Genomic DNA, 27,459 nt, shown 5'->3' on the forward strand with positions numbered 1-27,459 from the left:
CCTCTCTTGACACATTTTTTGGCCAATGATTTTATATAGTAAAAATTTTTATGTTTCCATCTCAAAAATTTAATACAACATTCTTTTAAAAAAGATGTGTGAGAAATCTGGAGATACATTCCCAATAAACCTAGCAGAACTTTGGAAAAGCTGCTTCAGTATCAATAAAAGGGATGTACAGGAAGCAATGGTATGTTTAACCACCATATTAATTATTTGGTAATAAGGAAGAATCATATATCCTAAAATTTTTTTAAAATTTCATGAATAGGCAGCTTTCTGTGTTTCCATTAGGTTTTAGAAACTCGTTAAAGATTGGGGTTGACATGTGGTCCATTTATAATGAGAAACAGGTTTCCAGGTAGGGTTTTCACACAGGAAATCTGACTTTCAGGAACAAAATAATGATTTTAAGCAGGAGGTACATATGTATCTATTCCATAATACACACTGTTCTGTGCCTTGCTTTTTCACTTACTATATCTCAGAAACTGTTCTACACATATTGGGTACAATAGTAAACTACTTCAATCTTTTTAAAGCTGCATGGTCTTCCTTTATACCATTTTAGTATTCTATTTCTTCAAATCTAAAATGCCATTAACCATAAAACACATTATTATTTTATGTGCCACTAAGAAATTAAAAAGCTGCCAATTACAATGCCACTGATAAGCTGTATCTGATTTTAGTTTTATTAAAATATGAAAAAATGCATCTTAGAATGAATGAAATATGGTGGATTGCTTCCAATCTTTTGTTCATACAGTGATATAATGAATAACCTCAACATACCTTATTTTGTGCATTACAAGAATTAGTTCAGGATAATCAGAAATAAGAATTGCTAGATTCAAGGACACATGCATTTTAATCTTTAAATATTCCAAACTGCTCTCTGTAGTAGTTTTACCAATTTATACTCTCACGACTATGACGTATCTGTTTTCAGTAGTTTTTTTTTTAACTGTTTCTAGTCCAAGTGAAAAATGGTATCTTGCTGTAGTTTAATATGAACATCTCTTATTATGAGAAGGGTTGAGAATACTTTCACATGTTTAAAAGCCATCTGCATTATTTTTCTGTACAGTGTTCATGTCATTTCCCTTTCTATTTAGGTAATGTCTTTTTCATACTGATAAATACATGAAGGAAATTGGTCCTTTGCCTATGAGATATTATAGATATTTTCCCCAGTTTACTTGTTTGTTGACTTTGTTTATGATGAAATATGGCCAAATTTATCCTTTTTTTAGTAGCATGTAGGTTTCTTATTCAAAGATGATTTAAAAAATAATTCTCCTATTGTTCATCCTAATAATTTTGTAATTTCATTTTTCACATTTAAATCTTTTATCCACCTGGAATCTATTTTGGGGTAAAATATGACAATAGGGATCCAAGTTTTTTTCTTCTAGGTTGTCACCCAGTTGTCCCAACAACACTATTGAGTGACTGAGGCTCCCCTTAGAGGATGTAAATTAGATTCAGAAGTAGAGATGACGAGTGAGCTTGGAATGGAGGGAAAAAAAACAAAATTAGGAGTTTAGGAGCCCTAAAAACATATAACATTAAAAACACAGCTGACAGTTAGCTCAGATGGGTAGAGTGTGGTGTTACATATAAAAGCACAGATCCTGGAGTCCACTATCTAACACATGTAAAGCATATTAGTTACTATTGTTGTTAATTTTGGGAAATAGAGAGTAACAAGACAGAAGTTTCTATTTATGATTTTTATGACATTTAGGTTTCTGATTAACACGTAAAGATGGATTATCGCTAATTCGGTTAGAATATACACTATACAATGGAGGTGTTAATAACAATAGGCATTTATACAGCATTTTACAGTTTTTATAAAGTGACTTCACTTACATTAGTTTACTTTGTCCCCATTACTACTTTATGAGAAGATGGACAGATATTTTGATTCCCATTTACTGCTGAGGAAAATAATTCAGTGATGGTAACTTGTCCCTTTACCTACAGGAAATGGCAGTGCTACACTCAAACCTAGATCTTATGCTTCCAAATGTTATTAACACAATGCCATCGTACCCCACACCAAGTACTTTCACACAAAAATAAATAAGAATCCCTATGCTCAAGGAGCTTGAAGTAATTTATCAATCAAATATTCAAACTGATCATACACTTAATTCTAAGCATGGAAGGAGTACACAGAAGTATAAAACATAGTCACTTTCCTCAAGAAACCGTCAAAGCCCTACAGTAGTTTAAAAAGTAGCATTTTGAGAACTGGAAAATAAACCTGAAGAGCAGAAACCATGTCCTATCTACTTTGTCCATGTCTTATGCTACTTACAACAGGTATAACTAGAATATGTTATTAGCTCGGTAAATATCTGTGGGTTGTTTAAATGTATTGGTTGAACCTTCTACACAGGGTGAAACATAAAATATCAGACCCCACTCATTTTTCCCAGGAGCTGAACTTTTGGTTGTTACCAAAGAACCAGCTAAATCATCAAATAGCTCTTAGACAATGAAACAGAGGAAGTTCAGGCACCATTTCTGGGCTACACCTACTGAGTAAACACACTTCACAGTGAAATAAAGATTTTGAGCTACACTCTGCTACATTTCAAAGCTGTCAAAAGGTTATCAAACAATTTCCAGAACCAAATACTGTCCAACTGCCACAAAATACAGCTGTCATTCACTATTGCTTTTTTCCATACTAAATACATCCTCTGCCTCTACAATAAGCAATTCCTATACTATTTCTCATCAACAGGGCTTTCTTTGTGCTGTTTCCTTCAACCTTGCCAATATATCCTTTCTACAAGTCTTTAATTTTTTAATACTAACAATCACTTATTTGCCACAGACAATAAAAGTTTTTGGGTTTTTTTTAACTTTTGAAATATTTTAATAAATACTAAGAGAGAACAAAGGGTGAATAATAAGAAAATTAAAATACAAAAATAAAACCAGTTCACAAAGTACAATTTTATATCCACAGATAACTTCACTCCAGAGTTAGCATGCCCTATTCCCCAACCTGTCCCGTGACAAGATAACTGTATTGGCGCCAAAACAACTGGCACTATCTATAAAGGTCCTGCATGGGTCAAAATAACTTTTAAACCTTTGGCAAAAAAGCCCAAAGATACCAGGTTTAAATCTTAGTGGGTGGTTTCATGTTAGATATGTTAGAGTCCTAAACTCAAGAAGAGAACTGAAAGCTGACAATAAAGTAGTAAATGCAAAGAACTTATAAAGTGTGAGCCTAGAAATTACGTGTGGTGACTGGTCTATACAATACCAAAGAGGCATTAATCACTTTCACTAGAGCAACAAGACTTTCTTCAATGGTTATTTATAGCAAAGCTTTGGTATGGTGAAAAAAAATCTGCTACGAATTGCCTCAATATGCCATAAATGTGGTTATACTCTAGGTCAAATCATGTGGGTATTACAGAAAGAGCTATGTGTGAGAAACCAGCATAATGCCTGCACACTATTGAATCTAACACTAGGAAACAGGAGTCATTTACGAAACAATTAACCTCAGCCCTTAATGTTAAAACAGAATAAGGTTCCATTCTTTTTGAAGGGTAAAGGCACTGTACTAGCCATTTAAAACAGATGGGCTTTGCACCAACAATATCAATATACTTAACACCCCTAAACTGTACACTTAAAAATGGTTAAGATAATTTTGTGTTTTGTTTTGTTTTGTTTTACCACAAGTAAAAAGGAAAAAAGTTCAAACAGGCTTCAAATTTCCCTTGTACTTTAAAAATAATAATAGATTTATAAGTTACAGAGTACTTACTATATGTCTGTTACTGTGGAGATGGACGCAAAATATGGATAAAACCTAATTCTTTTTAAGGGGCTCAAAGTTTGAAAAAAACCAAAATTCTAAAGTGTTCTTAAAACCAAAAAAATGAAATAATTTTGGTTCATCCAAAGCAAGTGAGTATCCATTCTTAAACTATCCTTTCTTAAACTCTCTCTCTCAATCTCTCTCCATGGGTCCCCCCGCCCCACCCCACCCCGCCCTGCTGCAAGTTCTAGTTGTACTTTAAAGTCTCTGATGCTTGAAATGAAAAATTCTGAGATTCAAACAGATCTGCCAGAGAATAACAATCAACAATGATCCTGAGCATCCTGAAGAAGAAGACATGTCTCTAATTGGAGGGAAAGCCCAAATCTAGTCTCTGGACCTTATGTGCAATCACTTCCATTCAATTCAACCCAACGCTTACAACTGTGCAAACCTCCGGGACAAATTCTATCAAAAAGGCATTTCTATTTCGGTACTGATTGCCCCATCTCTCTTCTGGACTCATATAATCTATGGTCTATGCCATACAAGTTTCTCTTAATTGTAGAATATTCTTTGCATTGTTTGCAAAGAATTCTTGTGCCACTTGAAAAACAAGTTTAATAGTAATCAAATCTATGTCCCCAAAAGAACAGGTCAGTGCTTAGAAATAAATACTGTATCAAAATATATTTATTTGCATCTCCTATGTGTTACCACTGAAAAGAATTTGCAGAAGTAGAATTTAAAAAGCAAAGGTGTTAATGATTGAAATGTCCTATTTCATGCCCAGTCCTCTTTCTTGTTCTTAACACACTTGAGCTGTAGACTTCCACATTCAAACTGTGAAAATCCATTTCTAAAATTCAAAGAATTAGTCAACAGTAGCACACCTCTCTCCAAAGATCCCTTTACACAATGAGCCCCTCCATGACCAGATGTAGAAGCAAAATGATTCCCATCATTTCTGACGCAGCATTCACATCACAATCTGCAAAGAACAAACAGTATTTCTTGAATCTGAGAAAGCTAAAAATTGAATGCAGTTGGTTAGTTTCCAACTAGCAAGAACTCAGAAGCAGAAATGTTAGTATTTTGTTTTGACCCAAATGATCAGCATAGTTAAAAGGAAAAACAGACGCAATGGAAACTTTTAAGCTATACACTTTCCAGAACCTGATCTGAACCTGGGAAATGACAGCCCTGCTGAGAGAACCCTAGGAAAACCTCTACTCTCATTTTATGTTTTTTGAGGGTTAATTTTTCACTCCACCAGTGCATGGATTCTGAATGCAGAACAAAAGAGCCAAGGCAATCACCAGCTTCAGGGAGAATTTGGAAGGACAAAAGTTAAACTCCACTGAATGATTCTCTTTATAATACCAAAGCCACAATACAACATCACTAGATGGCACAAAGAAAGCACACTGTGGCACTCCTTTTATTCCACCCACCCATCACCTCCACCAAAAAAAAATTAAAACAGGTTGAGCTATACACAGTATGTCTGACTGAAAGTTTTAATAACACAGCAGTTACTCTCGCAAATTACTGGCAAATATGGAGGCTTAACAGTGACTTAACATACAGTTATAGGAAAAATAGATTATTCTTGGGGGGAACTGTAGGGGGAAAAACCTAAACACTTTTTTAAAAAGACAGCAAATATTTTCAGGTACAAGATCTGCATCAAAAACATTGTTTTCTTTCTTTTCTTTTTGGTAAATTTTTAAAACTTACCCTGAAGAGATTTTCCAAATCCCTGGCCCAGCTTCCACCCATGTTTCTGGAGTCAGCAGTGTCCAATATTCTGTTCTGACAGACAGAACAGAGAAACAAACTGAAAGTATTCCAATAATATATTCTTCCCTTCCTAGTGACATTTTAAACAGGTGTTGAGCAAGAGATAGTTCTGCATATATGCATGCAAAAATGTGCTAATAATAGAGGACATGTGCCCAATAAAAGGGACATTAATGTAAAAAGAAATGCTGGCTAGTATTTTATATGAGAAGAACAATCATATCCATCACCTAGACAGCACCACTTTAAGATTTGTTTCTTAAAGAAAATCTACATTGTGTTTAGTTATTTTATTCATGTCAGGCTTTCATGATACAAAGTAAATTATAAGTGTAAGACTGCCCCACCACTAGAAATGAAAAAACAACAACAACAACAAAAACCAACAATCAGAGCAAAATCCAGGCTAGACTTGATTGGTTTTTTAATACATATAAAAAATATAAATATTTAACTAGCATGCAGCCAATATTAAACTGAAAAAACAGTGAGGTTAGTAAAACAAGAAATTAAATTGATTAAACAGAAAAACAAAATGAGCTCAAGCGCAGACTGACTGATGCATTTCAACATGTGGTCTAATAAAAATGTTAAGATGTTAGAATGAAACAAGCCTAGCAATAAGTTAACAGTAAAGAACCACTAGTGCATGTAGGGGGAAAAAACTCAACATACATAACGTGTCATCTTCCTAGGTGCACACTGGAAAAGGTGAAATATATATTTCAATTAAGTTGTATGAAAAGACACCAGAAACAACTAAGTGTCAGCTTTTGTGTAAGTGGTCAAGATATCAGAAACTTCTGCAGCACTTTGTCCAATTCTTTGCTTTTTACAGTTATTGTGAAATACCAACATAAAGCTAAAATAACCATTGACTGTGTATCAGAAAAAATGATGGTACTTGTCCAAAGGAAACATTTAAAAATCATAAACGCAAAGTGTTCTATATGTATTAAAATGTAATTTATAGAATTAATCTGGTATCACCATTTGAAAATAATCTCATATTTCATGAAATCAATTTATAAAGCTAACAAAAACACAAATCTCTGCATTAAAACCAAACATTTCATATTAAATCATGTATCTTCCAGCTCCATATTCAATGATAAAACGCTCTTTGAAATCATAGAGGTGGGAAAGAAAACATTATTTTACTCTTACCTTCTCTGATAGGAAGTTAGAAGAAGATTAAGCTTCCCCAATGCTGTTTTTGTTTTTTTTTTAATGACAATTTCCTATAAATTTATGAGAGAATGCAAACTGAAAAACTGGGTTGAGCAGCTGATTATTTTGTTTATGGGAAGAAAGATAAGGATACTTTTTAAAAAACAAAAAGTGAAAAAAAAAATTAAAAAAAATTAAAAAGTGGAGGCAAACTATAATCAGAAACTTATTTCTAAAGCAAAAGAGGCTATTGTTTTAAATATATATGTATATATATAAATAATCATTATGGTACACAAAAGGTCACGAGAAATTATTTTTGCTAAGAACTGAAAGAATTAGAAAAGGCTATCGAGTGTATAATCTCAAGTGATGACTTCCACATTATTAGACATCACAAAAACATAACCTAACACTACTACTGCTGCTGCTGCTACAATGTCTTCCCTTTTCCCCTCTCAACTGAATTGTAAGTTAATGTATTCCCTTACTCAGTACTCAGGGTTTAATTATTTATAACTTTATTATTAAAAAAAAAAGATTAAAAGTCTCCATATAAGCATTGTTAGCAGAAAATGGAAAAGGTAAAGGGGCCCTTATTTTACTATTGTGAAAACAAACTTACCTGTATATAAACCCTTATTTCATATAATAATTCCTACAACTGAATAACTCTGGAAAGGACAAAGATAACAGAATGACTCCAAGACTATGTAGTTGATTAAATTATTGTTTGATATCTTAATAGACTACTGTTGTAACTATACCTGGCACCAAGATTTAGGTATTAAACAACGCTGACAAAAATTGTTGCCCCCTATTTTGTTTTTTGTTGTTGTATTATTTTTTTTAAGAGAAAACTCAAATCTTTGCGTAAGCAGAGATGAGACATTATGCTGATTGTGTTGTATTATGAATGCACTTAAATAAACAGACAGATGAAGCAGTATGCTATTTCCAAAAGCAGTGCAAGTGGAGTGAAAGCCATACGAATCTGGCTTTAAAAACTGGGTTGTCAAAAGAACAGTTAAATATAACACAAAGTGAGAAACTGTCCAATCACTAACGGTCGGGTTTTTTTTGTTTGTTCGTTTTTTGTCTTGTTTTCAATTCACTGCTTGCAAGTAATGTATTTATTAAAGAAGAGTGAAAGCATAAGTAAATTCATGAGTCAAGATCAGCTGAGAGATTCAACAGCAGCATGTTGTGACTGACAACAGTGAAAGGAAAAGCAAATGTTAAAGGGAGAGGGAGAAAAAAGAAAAATTTAGATTATATACATTAGCATGACTTTTACAAAACCACTCAGGAGGACGCCTGTCACCTCAAAAAGCTATTAATACAAGATGGTAGTGGCATTTCTTTTTAAAACTTTAGGTTAAAACTGTTCCTTAATTAAATCCACTTTCCCAGGTATGAATAGAGAATGAAATGCTGGGGGCTGTATTAAAATATTTAACCACTCTAAGTCCTTGCAATTATAACAAAGGCAACAGGAACTATGGACACATCTCTCAGAACCTCTTCCCCTTCCTAGAGTAAATGAATGACTAATACAGAAAAAACTGAACCTTTCCTATCATTTCAAACTACCTGCTTTTGGAGGGAAAAAAGCAGCTCTGTGACTCAGCAGAAAGAGCTAGTATTCAGTATGATCCCTCTTCCTACCAGAAAAAAAGAAAAAAGGTTTTATAAACACTGTAAAAAATCCAAAAGGATGATAGTTAACACTGGAAGGCAAACCAAAATACTTTATAGCAAAGTAGAACAAAGCAGATCTGTCTATCTCTGAAATGATCAAAACTCTCACTATAAAAGAACAAGGGTCTCAATCAATCACCAGCCTGCAGAAAATAAATAATGTATTTTCTCTGTTTAGGGTTGTGGCTTTGCCAGTTGTGCCCATGGATACTATCTATAACACTATGCTGGCACGAGTAATTTATAAGCTCAAACAGATAATCTAGACAGAACAAGGGCAATGAGGATGAAATTTATTTCTAAAATAGTAACTATTAGGGAAAAAAAATTTTTAATAAAATAGTAACTCTTTACTATTTCAGGCACTAAACTGGTTGAGTATCCCTTATCTGAAATGCTTGGGACCAAACGTGTTTCAGATTTTGCATTTTCTTGGATTTTGGAATATTTGCATGTATACATAATGAGATATCTTGGGGATGGGACCCAAGTCTGAACATGAAATTCATATATTTTTCATGTACACCGTATACACATAGCTTGAAGGTAATTTTACAAAATATTTTTACTAATTTTGTGTATGAAACAGTGTGGAATTTTCCACTGTGGCATCATGTCAGTGCTCAAAAAGTTTTGGGGAGCACTTTGGGTTTTCAGATTAGGGATACTCAACCTGTAATAGTGACTAAAAATCTTTGTTTTTGTTCCTTAAATAAAATATATAATTTGTGGCTTAATTATAATCTCATAGAACAAAAAATAAATCGTAGAAAAAATTCTTTAAAATAGCCTGGTTTCAGCTAACAAAGATGCATGATAAATGGTAAGCTGTTCATACTTTAAATGTACATGAAGAACTGTGAGGAAATCCTAATTTTAAAGTAATTAATAAGGCAACTGGAAAAAAGCTTATTTTCCAAGTGATTCATAAAGAGTTCACACAACCTATTTATTACGCTCTGCGCTCAAAACCACAAAATGGTGGCAGTGTGGCATGTTCTTTGGTTGGAAACAAAGTTCTTCTAATTCTGGTTCAACCATAAAGTTGAACTAAAAACCCAATTTTTTCACCAAGATTACCTCAGCTGGTCTTTTTCTTTTTCTATTTCTAAACTTAAATGTCTAACTAAAATGCTATACCCTTCTCCTTCATTCTGCTCTATTATACATGTGAGAAAGAGGAATATAATTTTTAAAATGGGAAGATCTTTGAAGGCAAGAAATGTGTATTATTAACCACCACCATTATTCTGAAAATGCAATACCAGCAATAAAAACAAAAACCAAAACACTCATTATTAACTGTCCCAGCCCTTACTCTACACTTTTATTTATTAATTAAATATTAAGTAGAAAACGTTCCCAGGAACTTATCTCTGCTCCATGAAGCTGTATACCACCACAGTAACAATGATCATTTTAGCAAGAGCACCACCAATGTGTATGATGGGAGCCTGCCAAAACACAGATAAAAATTCACCTATTGTATAGGGCTGACTCCAAGTTTCTGAAATAATATCATCTCTCAAAAGAAAACTATACTACACGTATGTCAGTGACTGGATGAATATATTAATTCTACACTGAATTTTCTTTTAGTTGACAGCCACATTCAATTTACACCATTTAGCCCATTTTCAACAGTGACAAAAATGCTAAGTCTCTTGAGTGGATTGTAAGCTTTGCTGATTGTGTATCAAAGACTCTGTAAGCAAGAACCAAATGCTACTAGGTGAACCCATGCAAACCACAAGTTGTAAAAAATCCCCAAACAAAAAAATCTATAGCTCACTACAGATGACACAATGAAGACCAGAGAGAAAAGCCATATAGTAATGCTACACCATTCAGCTCCAAGAAGCACATTATTTATAGTGTAGTCCACATATGGTCACTGCTAAATGTCAAGTCAGCAATCTTACAGAGTTATAGTTTGGAACTAGTGGAGTCCACAGATCTAAACAGATATGAAACATGACAAAACCCAATTACACATGTACTTCTAAATCCCTAGATGAGCAAACTAAACACTTGTAATCGGAGTTTCAAACTTACACTAATTTTTTAAACCTGGTTGGTCAACCTGACAACTATAAAGACAGTTTAATCAGTCAGGTAGTGCAAAGGCCAACTAATGGCTGACAGGCAGTTACACTTCCAATTGCACCAATGACAACATATTTTAAGTCTATGATGCAGGCATTTTGCCTTCTGTATAGCTTAAAATCATTCTCTCAACTGATTTCTCATCTTCTAACTATGATAAAGGTCATAAACAACCATAAATCCTAAATCACAACAACTAATTCATATAACTGATAAAATACTAGCCTGGTCTATGGCTTTAGATCAAGTGTTATTTGTTTTCTAAATATTTTTCTTTAAGGTATTGTGGCAGTCATAATTATAATGGCTGGGACCTAAAAATCTCATAAAACAATAACGACTTTTAAAATTTAAGTTCAAAAAAGTTTGTTATAATAATGATAAAACGTTAATACTTTCCACCTTCTGATTAATTTAAATAATGAAGTTATCTAGCAATTCTTTCATAATTTTCTTAGAAAGGTGTTTTATTCTTGACCAGAAATTTCATCAAAAGATATCTGGTTGGTTATAAAGAAGACGAAAAAAACCCTTCATAACAAATATTATTAAATACTTTACAAGTGCTGATTTTTTAAGTGTTTTCGACATTTGCCTATTGAAACTGAAATACCTGTATCATCTCACTAAAAAAATCTAGGCTTCAAGAAGTTCAATAAAAGCATAATGCACTATTACATCTCTGTATTTCATTTCTCATCTTACTGGTTTGCATCAAATTTACCCTATTACAAAACAAAAAGACCTTAATCCTATAGTCACAATAACCCTTCAAACGGGCATATTCTTGGCATAAACCTGTGCAGACTTCCATGGTTACCAGCTTCTGCAGATTACCTTTGTTATAAAAAAAAAAAATGACTAGGCCTTTAGCTCCTGCAATGATCTGTAGACTCCCTAAACTGCATATTTCCAGCCACTCCTGAGTTGCATGCTGTAGCAAAACAGTCAGCACCTCTCAATAGATATTGCTGCAGACAAAGATTTTTTTTTTTTTTTTAAAGATGACCGGTAAGGGGATCTTAACCCTTGACTTGGTGTTATCAGCACCACACTCAGCCAGTGAGCGAACCGGCCATCCGTATATGGGATCCGAACCCGGGGCCTTGGTGTTATCAGCACCGCACTCTACCGAGTGAGCCACGGGCCGGCCCTGCAGACAAAGATTTTAATTCAGCAGACTCTTTGTGTGTCAGGAGCAATGCCATTTTCCCCTAAGAACAAAACAGCTAAATATAGCCAGCCAGCCAGATAACTTAACATATACTTATTATTTGGCATTCCCACCAAATAGGTGATAGGGGACTTCTTGTTTCGGGGGGAGAGGAGGGAGCACTACTTTGATGTCAATCATTGCAGGAGTTTCTTTTAAAACTTTTAAATTTTACTCACAAATGATTAGGAAGCAGAAATAAGATCCCTCCTATCTTGTGTGTCCCACTTCTATCTAACACAATGTAGGCTGTGAAGCTCCTCCTCCTACTGTACTACCTAAACTACTACATCACAAATAATGCATATACTTATGTGTTTCAGGAGTAAATTTTCATTTGAAGTATAATTTATTAATATAATATACATCTCTGAACATAAATTTATTTATTAAAAAATTAAATATCCAGTCTGGATACTATACCATTTGCTATTTTAAGTGAAGAAGATAACACTATTTAATAAATAAGGCATATATCAATTCTACTACTACTCACTGAGATTACTCAACAATGATTACTCAGTCAGACTGTCTTCTGCTAGTGTTCTCTCTATGACATATGCTGGAAAAATCTCTGGACATTGTGAGAGGTAGAACAGCATTAACCTCACGTGCCACAGGAATGAGTTTTCCAAAAATCTTACAATGTAGCCATAAATGAAGACTTAAAAAATGTTAAATACCATTTAATTTAGTGCTTTTTAAAAATTTTTGTTTGGTATAGCAATAATGAATACTAGGCAGCAAATTTAATCTAATTAAATTTCCTACTACTGTCGAGTCAGAGTACCCACAGAATTAATTATAGCTTATATAAGAATATTAATCAAACATGCACTTTGTAGAATATGCTACTGGGGCCTTGCTTCAGATGGTTTTCTGTTCTTAAACTTTGACCCAAAGAAACATGTTTAAATTAAAATTGAAAAATTAAATTATTTTCGAAGTTTAAAATACTGATCTAGCCTACAAATTCTGCCTTGTGATAAAACCCAAGATGATATGGAACAAGGCACAAACTTCAGTGATTTTTAACTTGGCAAAGTGGGCTTGGCATTTTACCCCCATGTCAAAACACAAGACTTGACTTGCAGCACATCAGATATGAATTCTCCCTCTGCAGCATTATCACATGCGTCATCAATTACTGCCATGCCTAAGTCTAGCATCATGCCAGCACATTAAGACAGAAGGTACTATATGCAGTGTTCACTGGACCAAAAGGACAGAAATAAGAAGGGGAGGGAGGGAGAAAGAAACCCTAGAGAAGAAATATTTTAAAAGGCAGACCGTGCAAAACAAACCAGATCATGGCTGCTTAGCTAATACAGGCCAATTGCTCTGGAAGAAAAATGTCAAACACCCCATGTTGTTTCTGTAAACATCTAAACATACACACAAACACACACAACATCAACCTAATTAGGAACATAAATATATGTTGATCCTTTACTATGTTACAGTTTTGAAAATAAATGCTAAAATTAAAATATCTGTGCTCTCTAAATTGCCTTCTTATTTTCCTGAGGAGAAGTTAGTGTTTCTTAAGAGGTGAAGGGGCCCTGTCTTGACTGCTAATAAAGATTAAGATTCCCTCTTTGATTTTCTTCCCCTACTTGAGTTTTACCAGTAACTCAATAAAACCCTTATTAAATATGTACACTTAAGCACAAGTATTAAATGCTGACAATAATGACAAGTTTAGACAGTTTAACAACGGACCATGTTATTTTAAAACAGCAGGTTTTTCAAAATGAAAATGATGGGGCCGAGCCCGTGGCACACTCGGAAGAGTGCGGCGCTGGGAGCCAGCGACGCTCCCGCCGTGGGTTCGGATCCTATATAGGAATGGCCGGTGTACTCACTGGCTGAGTGCCGGTCAGGAAAAAGACAAAAAAAAAATGAAAATGATGTTCAAAAATTAAGAAGTTTTTTAAAATTAAGAGTCAGGAAAATATATCTACTTCTATTGTTTGGTATCATGAATGTTTGAAACTAAGCAGTGTAAAAAGATAGAAATAATTGACTTTTGATAAAAACCAGATATATCTTAAGCTACAGAGACCAAGTTTAACATGTTTCACAGGTCTGGTAAAAAAAAACATATTACTTTTTAACTGTTTCTAATGGAACATTTCACACATGATTATGCTGCCCAGGAAAGGTTAAGCTATTAAAGGATCAAAATGCATTTTACTCCTTTATTAAATTTATACACACACTAAATTTTAACTTGCTATCTTTAACAGATTATCAGTATAGGCCAAAATAATATTTTTCCAGCAAAATTCTAATTTGTTTCTAGATTTTGGGGACTTATTTCCTAACATATTACTTATTAGATTACTTCCCAAACTCTATTTGTTTATTGTCGGGCATGCAAGAAAACAGCTCTAAACTGTACTATCAGTTATTAATAAGTTTAACTTCATGCACATCAAGTGTCACACGAACACTACCTAACTGGCTAAAACCCAAAATTAAGCACTGATTACCTTACCGATTCTATAGGCTTGTCGAGCGATGCTTGTTCAATTTCCAAGTGTCCTTCTTCAAACTGATCAAAGTGATTACCCTGAAAAAAGAGGACTACAGTTATATTTCAAAAGTAATAAATGTCAAAACTAATAAAACTAGGCATTTCTAATTCTCCATTCTTTTTCATACTGCAAATTCAGACTTTTAAAAAACCTATAACAACAACTTACTAGGAGTCTAGGCCTGGCAATCTGAACTCTACTTCTTCTGATAAGTGCTGAAATTGTAAACTAAAACACTATCAACCATTTGGAACATCAGCTCTTTCTTAAATTGACTATATTATGAAGACTGCAGAATCTTAAAAACAAAGGGCAATGCCATTTCTTTCATAAATAACATTGTATTAAATTTTTAATACTAAAGAAAAAAATCAGAAGAATGCAAATAAAATCTATATTATAATACTGTTCAATGCTGATAACATTACTTTTAAATAAAACTACTAAGACATTAAACTTTAAATCATCAATTGCTACCTCCCAGATTTTCAAAGAATTCAAAAACACAATCTCTTGACACAGTTTCCAAATGCAACTATTCCTCAAGATGACCTGCCAAGAGAGATAAACATGCTTGTATAATGCCAAGTTTGATCATAATCAAGCAAGCTGTCACTGCTAAACAGTTCAACTAAGGATAGGTGCAGACAACTAGGAAATTCTCTCCAACAGGGTTTTCTCATATCTCCCTGTTACAGTATGAAGGAATAGCTCATAATTTGACTTTATATCAAAATATCAATTTCCTGGTTCCCTTCTTGTTCCAAAGTAGAGGGCAGGAGGATTTCTGAGTCCTGAACTGACCTACATCAAAAGACTAAAGATTTCAGTATAGCCTAAATTAATTCAGTGTGTAGAATGATACGACAACTTGATTGTTAACCTAACAAAAAGTTACTTTGCTTTTTCAAGGTAAAATTAAAATTCTAGTTTAATAAATAAAACTTGATGATGGAGAGCTCTATCATGTAGTCTGCCATATTGTATTATAAATATTAGGTTCCCCTCACCAGATTGTGATGTCCTTAAGAACAAGAACTAAGTCTTGTTTATCTCTTACAACCCAAACACTTAATATGGTAGTTAAACATTAGAGAACAATTAGGTGCTAAAATTGTGTGGTAGTAATTAACAAGTTCTAGAACTAGATAGTGGTGGTGATTACGGTGTACAACATTGTTAATATACTAATGCCACTGAACTGTACACTTTAAAATGGTTAAAATGATAAATTTTATGTTATGTGTATTTTATCCAAATAAAAATAAGAAAACTAAATTGTATGGTAGAGTCTATCCAAAAGAAAAAAGAAATAACAGGGGATAGGAATGAGTTTTCCAAACACAAAAACAAAACTTAAAAATTAAAAATTTAACACCTGCTTCTTGGCATTTTAATTTCTACTTTAAAATTTTAAAATTTAACAGTTAATTAAAAGGTGTTAATTGCAAAATACTTCTAAATTCTTAGATAACAAACATCCCAGGCTGGCTGGTTAGCTCAGAGGGTTAGAGCACAGCCTTGTAACATCAAGGTCAAGGGTTCAGATCGCAACACTGGCCAGCTGCCAAAAATAAACAAACATCCCAACACTTAGATTAACTGAAACCTCATAGAAAACTGACGTACAGCCAAGTCACATAATTTCACTCAATAGCTCCATAATGATAAAAGAATAATCTCAACCTATCAACAATAATTGTACACTACTTTTAAAGTAATTAAGCCTTTAGAGTATTTAACTTAGGATAACCATGTGATTATTTTAAATAAAGAGAATTGCACCCAAATTTATCACTATCAAAGATGATATAATAAGAGCACATTTACAGATATTAGAGAATTACCAAGTAATTCTACAAAAAAAAAAAAAGGCATCTTCTAGGAAAAGCCATTCCAGTTCATCCTTGCTGGATGAAATATCACTACTTAATGAACTACTACCAAAATCTTCTCTTAATCTTAGACTTTAAAGTTGTTTTAGAAAATCCTTCTGGAAGGGCTGGCCCGTGGCTCACTTGGGAGACTGAGGTTCGGATCCCTATATGGGGATGGCCGGTTAGCTCACTTGGGAGAACGTGGTGCTGACAACACCAAGTAAAGGGTTAAGATCCCCTTACAGGTCATCTTTAAAAAAAAAAAAAAAGAAAATCCTTCTGTAGATTACAAACTACTATCAGCAAACACCAGGTTCCAAATAAGATGCTTAACATGTTTCTAAACACAGATAGCTAATTAAAAGTTTCAAATCATTCTGGATCTATTACTATAAATCAGGATTAATAATATAGTTTGACTGGTTAGAGCACAGTGTTGATAAAACCAAGGTCAAGGGTTACTATCCCCATACCAGCCAACTGCCAAAAAAACAAGAGAAAACACACAACTACATATATAGTTTGAGTCCACAAAAAGACCCACACGTTTATGATTAACTGATCTCCAACAAAGGCGCAAAGATAATTCAATAGAAAAATGATAGAATTTTCAATAAATGGTGCTAAAAAAAAATGAGCCTCAATCCATACTTTAAATGATAAAAAATTAAAATGCATTTGCATACCTAAATGTAAAGTCTAAAAAAATAAAGATTCTATAAGAAAATATATAGGAGAAAATCTTTCTGGCTTCAGGCTAGACAAAGATTTCTTAGACATGACCCAAAAGCACAACCTCTAAGAGAAAAAATTGATAAACTGGACTAGGAGAAAATTTTTACAAATCTCTTACCTTACTTAAAAGAAACAAAACAAAACAACACTTGTATCCAGAATATATAAAGAACTCTCAAAACAGAGTAAAAAAGCAACCCAATTTTAAAATAATGCAAAAGATTTAAACAGACATTTAATCAAAGAAGACATACAGCACGTGAGCACATGTGCATGATACAGCAAATAAAGACATGCACACTCAACATCATAAATCATTAGTGAAATACAAACTAAAACCACAAGACAATACCACTACATGCCTATTAAAATGGCTTTTTTAAAAAAACTGACAATATCAACATCTGATAAAACTGAGGAACAAGAACTCTCATACATTGCTAGTGGGAATGTAAAATGGTACAGTCAACTCTGAAAAACAATTTGACAGTTTATTATAAATTAATCATACAGTTATCACACAACTCAACAACCCTAGGTATTTACCCAAGTGAAACAAAAACCTATTTTCACACAAAACCCTGTCTGTGAATGATTACACTGTAATAGCTTTATTTGTACAATGGAAATGACCCAAATGTCTGTTCTGGGAAATGGATGTGAAAAACTATGACATACCTATACAATGGAATATTACTCAGCAATAAAAAGGAATTATTCACACAAGCAATAACACAGATGATCTCAAATTCATTATGCTAAGTAAAAGAAGCCACACTCAAAAGGCTTTCCCTTTACATGGAAAAAGGAAAACTAAAGAAAAGAAAGATCAGTGGTTACCAGTGGCTATATACTGATTGTGATGGTGGTGACGTTATGGCACGTTCTGTCAAAACTCAAACTGTAAATTAAAGGGGGTAAATTTTACTATATCTTAATCATACTTTAGTTTTTTTAAAAAGGGCAGGAAAAGGCATTATATCTACATCTCCCCCCTAAAAATATATTTTAAACATTTAAAAAGTACAAATCCTGCTCTGTAAGCAGCTTAGGGTTGTGGTTATGTGAATCTATACATGTGTTAAAATTCATAGACCTGCACATCAAAATAAAAGTTAATACTTAAAAGTTTTGTATATTACATAATAGCTAGAGGAATGTTCTTGACACAAATAAATGATAAATGCATGAGGTGACAGATATACAAACTATCCTGACTTCATTATTATAAAACATATAAAGGTATCAAAACATCAGATTGTACCCCATAAATATGTACAATTATGTCAATTAAAATAAATTTTAAAAAACGTTTTAAAAAAATTAAAAAATTAAAATAATAAGTCAGGTGGATGGTTAGCTCAGCTGGCTAGAGCATGGTGCTGGTAACGCCAAGGTCCAGGGTTTGATCCTACATCAGCCAGCCACCAAAATAAGTAAATAAATAAAAAGTCAACACTATTATATGATATTTTAATTAAATAAAAATAAAACAAACTATAATACATGCATATAACAGCTCTAGGATATATAAGAAGCTGGTAGTAGAAGTTAACTGAGAGAATTGCGTGCCTAAGAGACAAGAGATGAGAGGGAGACCCTATAATCCCTGACTCAAAGCTCAGTTCAAGAGACAACATTCAAATTCTCCAAAACCTGCACTTAGTGATAAACTGCAAAAGAGTGAAATTCTATCAGATCCCTGTACCAGCCAGCTGCCAAAAAAAAAAAAAAAAAGAGTGAAATTCTACTCTTTCAAATTATCTTGCCAGATTAAAGGCAAGGAAAATGACAGCCATCTAGAACTTACCAAAGAAGATAAACAGAGAAAGTTCCAGTGCTACAAGATGATCTGTTTAAAGCAACAGATCTGTCCACTGTGTCTGGAAACCTACTTGGGATTTGTTTTCAACTGCAGTTAGTAGCTTCGTACCTCATTTATCACTTAAACCTTAAAAGGAGGCCACGTTTAATTCTGAATAACCTGAGCTTGAAAAATGTTTCAGATATACTATTCACAGGAGCACCCTGTTACATTACACTCTCTCCAAAACCTTTAAATCAAAGAAAGTCATTAATGAAAGTCAACTGTATTTTTCCCTTTATTAAAACATCCAGAAAAATTACCACTTCAAGTATTTTTTTAAAAATGCTTTTAGAAATGTTAACACAATCATTTACAAAAGTTGTAACATCTTATAACTGTGTAAAAGGTTTTACTCCCAATACCCTATTTACCCCAAATGCTAGGACATCTGAATTCTTAAAAAACCAACATTTTAGGTCCGGCCCGTGGCTCACTCGGTAGAGTGCGGTGCTGATAACACCAAGGCCACGGGTTCGGATCCTATATAGGGATGGCCGGTTTGCTCACTGGCTGAGCGTGGTGCTGACAACACCAAGCCAAGGGTTGAGATCCCCTTACCGGTCATCTTTAAAAAAAAAAAAAAAAAAAAAACCAACATTTTCCTGGCTGACCCAATACAGCAGAAGTTGGATATTTCAACACAAAAGCAGAAAATAAAGTTAAAATGTATGTAGTATCTTCAAAGGACTACCAAGCAGCCAAAATTAGTTTTCACATTAATGCAACTAAAACTTCAGAACAGAGGGTCATCTTACTTAGAAAACGGGTATTGAAAAGGTAGAAGCTAACCTCAAGTATTTTCAGGGGACAGCATTCACTCTGCTATCCACAGTTTTCAAAATCTTCATTCAAGTCACTGCAAATACTGTTTGTTAAGCCTGCTGGAATTCTGTGGTCGACAGCCATTTTTTCCTCAAAATTATCCATATTACCTACTTGTAATTTTATTAGGTCACCCTGAAATTCTCTCCTGTAGAAAGCACTCGAGGGTTTTTATCAATATTTCTCTTTAAAGGTTACCAGTAAAGCTCACACTCTTCAAGCCTACTCAAGTTTTATGGTGCTTGCTAAACAATCTTTCTCGGGGATCAAATGGTTAATATGAACTGTTTCAAACTTTGGTGGGTCTGCATTATACCCTTTAAACACCTTGAGATTTTGCACAGTGCTGCAGCCACACAGCAGGCGCATGATCACAGGCTTTTCAACAGCCTCACTGCTGCAAAAACTTCTCATAAATACTGTGTACTAGATTGTTAACAGTGTTCGTTTAAAACTGTTAAACTGCTTTACCTGTTTATTTACCAACCCAATCACTTCAGGGAATTCAAATTCTTCAAACTGGCTTCTGAAACATATCTAGAGTGTCCCGCGTTGCTTTAAGGAAGATCTGCAGCGGGACAACAACAGGGTTCATCCGCTGACCCAAATTGCTGTTGCCAGGAGATGCCGTAGTATGCGGCGGTTTCTTTGAGACTCTGAGGATGTATCTTACCTAGAAATAGCCAATCTCTACTAACCCCCTTTCAGTCTCCCAGATTTCCGCGGTAACAGTGCTCCACGGCCAGGGATTTTAAAGAGCCGAAAGAGGAGCTACTTAAGTTGGCCTTTACGTACTCCTCAATAATGCTTGCTATCACAAAGACATTTTTGCACATCAACATCTGCAACTGAAGAAAGAAAAAGCGAGCTTTTGACACTAGTCATCACACGCTCGGAAAGCCCGTATCATGAGGCTCCTTATAAACCTTCGTTCCAGGTAGGATCTGAAGTTAAGTTTACGTCGGACCACCATCCCGTAACTTGCTGTTTGCCAAGCCCAGTTAACAGCCTAATAACAACAGCAACATTTATGCCGGGGAAAATCTCCATGTTTGACCAGCCAAAAAGGCGTCTGATAACGAAGGCACCCTTTCCCCAGGTGAGGAAAAGGGAAAACAGAGGATGAAAGGACATTGATTAGCACAGTGAGGAAACGCGGGAGGATCCCAAGAAGGTCCCTGCGGGCAAAATCCAGGGCTTCAGAAGCGCCGGCCTCCCAATGACACTCGCCCCAGCCCTCCCAGCCCGACCCTCTTTTCCCCGGGGAGCCAGCCCCACGCCCGCACAGGCCGCGGACCCGAGGAGAGCACAGCCCTCACGAGCACCCAGGCTGGGCTTCCAAACCGCGAGGCCGAACAGGCCGCAGCCGCAAGCCCGGCCTCCTGAGGTTAAGAGGCGAGAGGAGATGCGGCCTCGCCTCAAGCTGGGAGGCCCCTCAGAAATCCGAGGCGGGAGAAGAGCCAGCCGGTTCGCGAGCCGGAGCAGAGCGTGGAAGGAAAGAGAGCTGGGAGCCGGGGATCAAGGAAGTTCCGGGCTCAGCCAACGCCTTCCCCGGATCTGCAGCGACGCCCGTGTTTACCTGAAAGTCTCGGTCCTCGTTAAAGCGGGAGAAGCGATCCGCCATTTTGCCGCCTCCGCTCCTCTCAGGACGACGCGCTCCGGTTCGCTCCTTTCCTCCCGCGACAGCCGCCCCCTCCCCCGTTCTCCGCCTCCTCCCACGCCCACCGGGCGCGCGCAGCCAAGGGAGGGAGTGAGCGAGAATGCGCGTCAGGACCGGGACCCCGCCGGCGCAGGCGCCTTCCAGCCCCGGAGGCGGAACCCTCCCTCACGTCCCGGCTCCGCGGGCGGCCCAGAGCGAACCCTGCGGCCGCGCGTGCGCACTCGCCGGAGGGGGGGTCAAGCGCTCCCGGAGGGGCCGCTGTGTGGACGGCTCTGCGTGTTTTTCGCTTAACCCGTGCGCAGGATCCTTTCTCACCATTGCGTCCCTGTGTAGGCAGAAGTCCATCGTCTACTTTATTCGCTAAATAGCAGCCTAATGTAGTGCTTGAAAACGCGGACTTTACAGCCAGACTATTTAGTATCGAATCTCGGTTCACCCTGCGGATTAAACGGTGAACGAGACAGGAAAGGGCCCTTATCTCATAGGGGAGATGTCAGATAACTAATAAAATAATTATATAATTTTAGTGTTAACGACTACCACAAAAAAATAAAACTGGGTGCAGGTGAGGGTGAGAGGTACAACCTCTAAAACGACTTTTTTTTTTTTTTTTTTTAAAGATGACCGGTAAACGGCCGGCCCCGTGGCTCAGTAGGGAGAACGCGGTGCTGATGGCGCCGAGGCCGCGGGTTCGGATCCTATATAGGGATGGCCGGTGCGCTCACTGGCTGAGAGCGGTGCGGGCGACACCAAGCCAAGGGTTGCGATCCCCTTACCGGTCACCTTTTTTTTTTTTTTTTGACCGGTAAGGGGATCGCAACCCTTGGCTTGGTGTGGTCCGCACCACGCTCAGCCAGTGAGCGAACCGGCCTTCCCTACATGGGATCCGAACCCGTGGCCTTGGTGTTATCAGCACCACACTTTCCCAAGTGAGCCACGGTCCGGCCCCTAAAACGACTTTTGACCTGAGGCACAGCAAGAAGCCTACAGCCTTGGAGCAGAGGGAACGTTAGACACATGCCCAATGACTGCAAAGAGCCTATTTTCGAGCAATCCTTTGTCCCGAAGTTGATCCAAATCAAGTACATCTACCTGGGCTTCAGTTTACTTTTAATGAAATAAGGAAATTGAATTTAATAATCTCTCCTGCTCCTGCCCAGCACTGACTTTGTGTAGGTCCAGAGTCAGATTTTTGAGGTCAAGGGTTCAGATCTACATACTGGCCAGCAACCAAAAACCCAAAAAATTTAAATTAAAAAGAAAAATTGGATTTTTCCATCCTATGACCTTTCTGAGAACCTCACCCAACCCTTCAGCACCCTTAGCCAAAATACATAAAACACATGGGAAGGGTGGCAGGGCTTCCCTGCTTTTGAAAAGAGGAGGTGATAGAAATCACAATGGAAAAATAGCCTTTACCCTACCCTGAGTCAAATGAGGTGTACTTTTATGGAGGAAGGGTGTGTATTTTCTAATCTTTTGTTACCCTCCACCCTACCCTTAGCCTAAGCAGAATACAGTAAGAGCTCCCTAACTAAGGGGAGTGTAGTGCATTGAATTATGCCCCCCCAAACTCATTGAAGCTTGGATTGTGTTCCAAGTTTTATGTATTAGAAACTTGGCCCCCACTGTGACTGTTGAAAGGGTGGGAAATCCTATTATAGTAATTGAAAGGTGGAGGCTTAAAGAGGTGATTCAATTGTAGGACAGTGCAGTAGTGAATGGATTAAAAATGGTGGTCAAGGGCATGGTTCAGAGGGCTTTAAAAGAGGAAGAGAGTCTGTCTCTCTCTCTCTCTCTGCTCTATCTGCTTCCACCATCTTGCAATGTGAGATCCCTGAATCACTGTCACCACCACCACATGGACTTTGGACTTCGCGGCCTCAGAAACTGTAAGCAATAAATTTCATTTTCTTTATAAATTACCCAGTCTCAGATATTCTGTTTTAGCAACACAAAAGAGACTAATACAGGGAGACAGGGCACACAATTCAAACATTGTAAAGAGACTTTAGGGTAAATGTGGCAGATTGAATCACATGGATATACACCACACCTCTTCTCCCTCTCAAAACCCCGCTAAAATGACAGTAAAGGAATTAGAAGGGCATAAACTCACACGAACAAAGAGACGTGGAGAAGGGACAACAGCAGACAAGAGATGTCAACAACATTTTGGAAGCTACAGGTTATAGATATATGGAAATAGCTTTAGTACAGTGGAGAAAACTAAGTCATGGAGTAAGGGAAGACAGGAAGGATGTTAATTAATGCTGAAGGGCATGAGAAAGCTCAGGAATTGGAAGAACCTGGTGCCCCATCAGTTTTTGGGTGTTAGCCATCCTAACTGGAGTGAGATGGTATCTCAAAGTGGTCTTGATTTGCATTTCCCGGATGCTGAGTGACGTTGAGCATTTTTTCATGTGTCTCTTGGCCATTTGTATATCTTCCTTTGAGAAATGCCTATTTAGGAGGCGGGCGGCCACCCTCCCCCAGCTGTGCACCCCGGGAGCTCGCTGGCTGGTGGGTTCCGTGTGAGAGTCAGTGTTTCCTGGCCTTCTCCTCAGCTGTCCCCGGCAGCCCAAAGGCTGGGTGAGGGGCGGTGGCGGGCAGGGGAGGCCAGGAGGGTGAGTAGGGCGTGCTGGGGACACCCTGACTTACCCCCGTCCAGCCCCGTCCCTTGTTCCTGACCCTGCAGGCGAGTGTTGACTTTTTCGGCGCCACGAGTCCTCCAGTGCCAGCTGTGGCCATGAGATGGTGAGCTGGGGTCCCTGCTGCAATGAGAGGGCTTCTCAGGGTGGCTGGTTGGTGAAACAAAACCCATCGTGGTCTCCGTGGAAGAAATGAGGAACGTGGCTGTGTTGTCCTGCCTCAAAGAACAAACTCATCTATTGCAGGCCTAGCCTGGACTGCTGCCTTTGAAAACAAGGACAGGCTGGTAGAATATCAACGCAGCACAGCATAGAATTTCCAGAGAGGTCTTATTTCAAAACTTCATGAGGAATGAGAGCCACATGGACTTCTTCAAGGGAGGTTGAACTGGCCTGAGTTTGAAGGCGAGGGGAACGTGTGCCGAACCTGTAACTAACACCAAGGAGGCCAAGTGGCAGAAGGTCTTGTATGAGCGACAGCCCTTCCCTGATAACTACGTGGACCGGAGGTTCCTGGAGGAGCTCCGGACAACCACCTGTGCCCAGAAATACCAATATCGGGCTGTGGTATTTGTATCCAGTGTGGTGATACAGCAGCTGTGCAGCATCTGTGTGTTTGTGGTTATATGATGGTATACGGATGAGGGTCTCTGGCCCCCCGCTGGCTTTTGGGACTGGCCTGGCTTCTTCAGTGATTGGGTATGTTTTGTTTGATCTCATTGATGGAGGTGAAGGGCGGAAGAAGAGCAGGTAGACCCGGTGGGCTGACTTGAAGAGTGCCCTAGTCTTCATTACTTTCACTTATGGTTTTCACCACTGCTAAAGACCCTGACAGAGTCTGTTAGCACTGACCCCATCTATGCTGTGTCAGTCTTCATGCTATCAGGCCACCTCATCTTCTTCGACTATAGTGCAATGCTGCCATTATATCCAGCACACTGTCCTTGAATATGGCCATCTTTGCTTGTCTGCCTGGCTTCATGGCTTCCCCCGTCCCTGCATGCCTTCATCATGGTGACATTTGCCATCCAGATAGTTGCCCATGTTGCAGAAGAAACTGAAGGCATGTACTCCTTGCAGCTGTGTGGGGGTCACACTGCCTTTTGCATTCTCAGCCTTGGGAGGCCTGCTGTCCACTAGTGCTGTGGGAACTACACTCTTTGCCCTTCTGCTGGTTTCCATTTCATGTCTTTGCCCTTTCTACCTCATTTGCCTGCAGCTTTTTTTTTTTTTTTTTTTGACTGGTAAGGGGATGGCAACCCTCGGCATGGTGCTGTCTGCACCACGCTCAGCCGGTGAGCGCACTGGCCATCCCTAAATAGGATCTGAACCCGCGGCCTCAGCACTACCAGCACCACACTCTCCCCAGTGAGCCACGGGGCCAGCCCTTAAAGAAAACATTCATGGGCTTTGGGATGAAGCTGAAATCAAGGAAGACTTGTTCAGGTTCCTTAGCTAAGTTAGGGACCTCCATTATATTATTAAGGAAAGCTGATAGACTACTCTTCTAACTAGTATAAAATTTGAAAGCAGAGTTCCATTCTGGAAGCAGCATGCTAATGTGGGTGAGAGAGCAGAGATCAAAAGAGAAAATTAAGGGCCGACCCCGTGGCGCACTTGGGAGAGTGCGGTGCTGGGAGCGCAGCAGTGCTCCGGCCCGCAGGTTCGGATCCTATATAAGGATGGCCGGTGCGCTGCTCACTGGCTGAGCACAGTGCGGCCGGTCACAAAAAGACAAAAAAAAAAAAAAAAAAAAAAGAGAGAAAATTACCCAAAGGCTTGGTGGTGAAGGTGTTTATCCTTTGTTATTTTGTGGGTGAAAAAGCTTTCTGTGGCCCTCTTGAATTATTGCCTCTCATTTATTATTCACTGTAACAAATGTGGTTTATATTTATTTTAAAAAAATTTTTTTAAAGAGAAATGCCTATTTAGCTCCTTTGCCCATTTTTTAATTGTCACTTGTTTTTTTTTTTTTTTTTGCTGCAAATCAACAAACTTCTTTTTGAGTACCCACAAAGTACCAGTAGAATGGCCAGAAAAGTATATCAAATGTCAGTAATGTTGCTAACTCTGTGGTGAGAAGAATTTGTAGACTTTTAATCTGTATCACTTAAAGTATTCCTGGCATCTAATAATTTCTGTGTCAACACCAGCTGTAGGACAGGACAGTATGGAAAATGTGTGTTGATTCCACTGGACTATTATTGGTAACCAAGCTCATCGTGGAAGAAAAGATAGGATCTTTGAAGGGGATTACTGTTTTTTAGTCTGGCTTTGTATATGGGTTGCTAGGGTGAGGATTCAACTTTATCCTTCTGTTGTTTTGTTTGCCCAGCTGGTTTATAACTGGGAAAATTCTGACTCAAGATGAAAGGGCTCGCTACCATAGGGCATTTAATTGGGGACTTCCACTGAGAACTAGGCCCTCAGGGAGTTCTCTTCCATTAAATTATCCCAAATTCACCTCGACAGAGGAGGAATCTATTAGCAGGAATTAAAACATTCTGTGTGACAACAGAAAATTTCCTTTACCTATAATGTTATTCTTGTTCTTTTATGTTTACTTTAATCAAAATTTTGGAAGGGCTTCTGCAATAGGAAGACGTGAATATGGCTCATGTCCCTTTTCCTACCATCTCCAGGCTCTTTGCATTTTGATAGTTGAACATACTGTTTTCTACAGGCTGCTAGGGATATGTCAAACCGTGGGCTCTGATTTTGCCCTAGAGGAAAAATGGTCATGGGACTCTGTCCCACATGGACTAGGAAACACCAGAGAAGTGTCAGAGCGTGGGAACAGAGCTGGAAAGCAGCTGGAAAGAGCTTGGCACTTGAAATCCTGAAGACCCTGATGAAGGTCAGTAAAGGCCAGCATGAGGGTGTTCCCAGTTTCCATGACTCTTAAAAGGCCACGAAGGAGGAAAACAGAAATGTCCGTGCTCCTGAGGTGGTGAAGGTGCAGGGATGCCAGAACAGAAGCTTCCTTCCTCTCTATATGTTCAAAAGTAATCTGCTGTAGAATATGGAATATTAAGTGGTAAATAACAACTCTTGAAATAGAAGAGAGATGATATAAGAGAAATTCTAATATGTATTAAATTACCTCAGGAAAACCTGGGAGCTGATTGTTTGTGAAATTTGGGAACGTATTTTTGGGGAAGTAAAGATATTCCAAAAATCTCGTGCTGGAGATCGGGGGAAGTGGTGAAAGGAGTAAGAGTTTTCCCACAGTTTCGGCCTCCTGGGATTGTGTGTGTGTGGTGGGGAAGAGATGAGGTGAAATAAAGTATCTGATGAGAAAGGATATCTTCAGGGGGAATAAAGCAGTATTTTGTTGCCAGTTGTAGTTGTCATATGTAAGTATGATAGTGAATGAGAGGAAAGGGAATGGAAGAATTACAGGAATGAGAAACCCTTCTGGAACTTCAAAGTGAATTAGGAAGAAACCAAATATAATGAGTGACAATTGCACAAACCAGTAATACTAAGCATGAGGAAAAAAAGATAAAACAATA

At 37.6% G+C, this 27,459-nt stretch overlaps 1 protein-coding gene and 1 pseudogene across 5 annotated transcripts; one reads left to right on the plus strand and one right to left on the minus strand.

The window, feature by feature from the left end:
* Nucleotides 1-4,474: 4,474 nt before the first annotated feature.
* On the minus strand, nucleotides 4,475-21,406 carry LOC134364833 (G patch domain-containing protein 8-like). 5 transcript variants are annotated; one of them, XR_010021892.1, is made up of 5 exons: nucleotides 21,213-21,406; nucleotides 14,293-14,367; nucleotides 6,278-6,304; nucleotides 5,540-5,609; nucleotides 4,475-4,790 (listed from the first exon to the last, which is right to left on the minus strand). XR_010021892.1 is itself a non-coding variant. In XM_063081006.1 (5 exons), the coding sequence occupies exons 1-5, from the start codon at nucleotides 21,255-21,257 to the stop codon at nucleotides 4,779-4,781; spliced, it is 234 nt and encodes a 77-aa protein (XP_062937076.1). In that variant the 5' UTR covers nucleotides 21,258-21,391; the 3' UTR covers nucleotides 4,475-4,778. The 5 variants fall into 5 exon arrangements, 1 of the variants encoding a protein (XP_062937076.1); XM_063081006.1 differs by having other exon boundaries at nucleotides 5,540-5,614; nucleotides 21,213-21,391; XR_010021894.1 differs by lacking the exon at nucleotides 6,278-6,304 and having other exon boundaries at nucleotides 5,540-5,614; nucleotides 14,288-14,367; nucleotides 21,213-21,403.
* A 2,925-nt stretch (nucleotides 21,407-24,331) lies between these two features.
* On the plus strand, nucleotides 24,332-25,524 carry LOC134365064 (phosphatidylinositol N-acetylglucosaminyltransferase subunit C-like; annotated as a pseudogene).
* Nucleotides 25,525-27,459: the final 1,935 nt, after the last annotated feature.

Source organism: Cynocephalus volans, chromosome 16, assembly GCF_027409185.1.
Source record: "Cynocephalus volans isolate mCynVol1 chromosome 16, mCynVol1.pri, whole genome shotgun sequence".
NCBI lineage: Eukaryota > Metazoa > Chordata > Mammalia > Dermoptera > Cynocephalidae > Cynocephalus > Cynocephalus volans.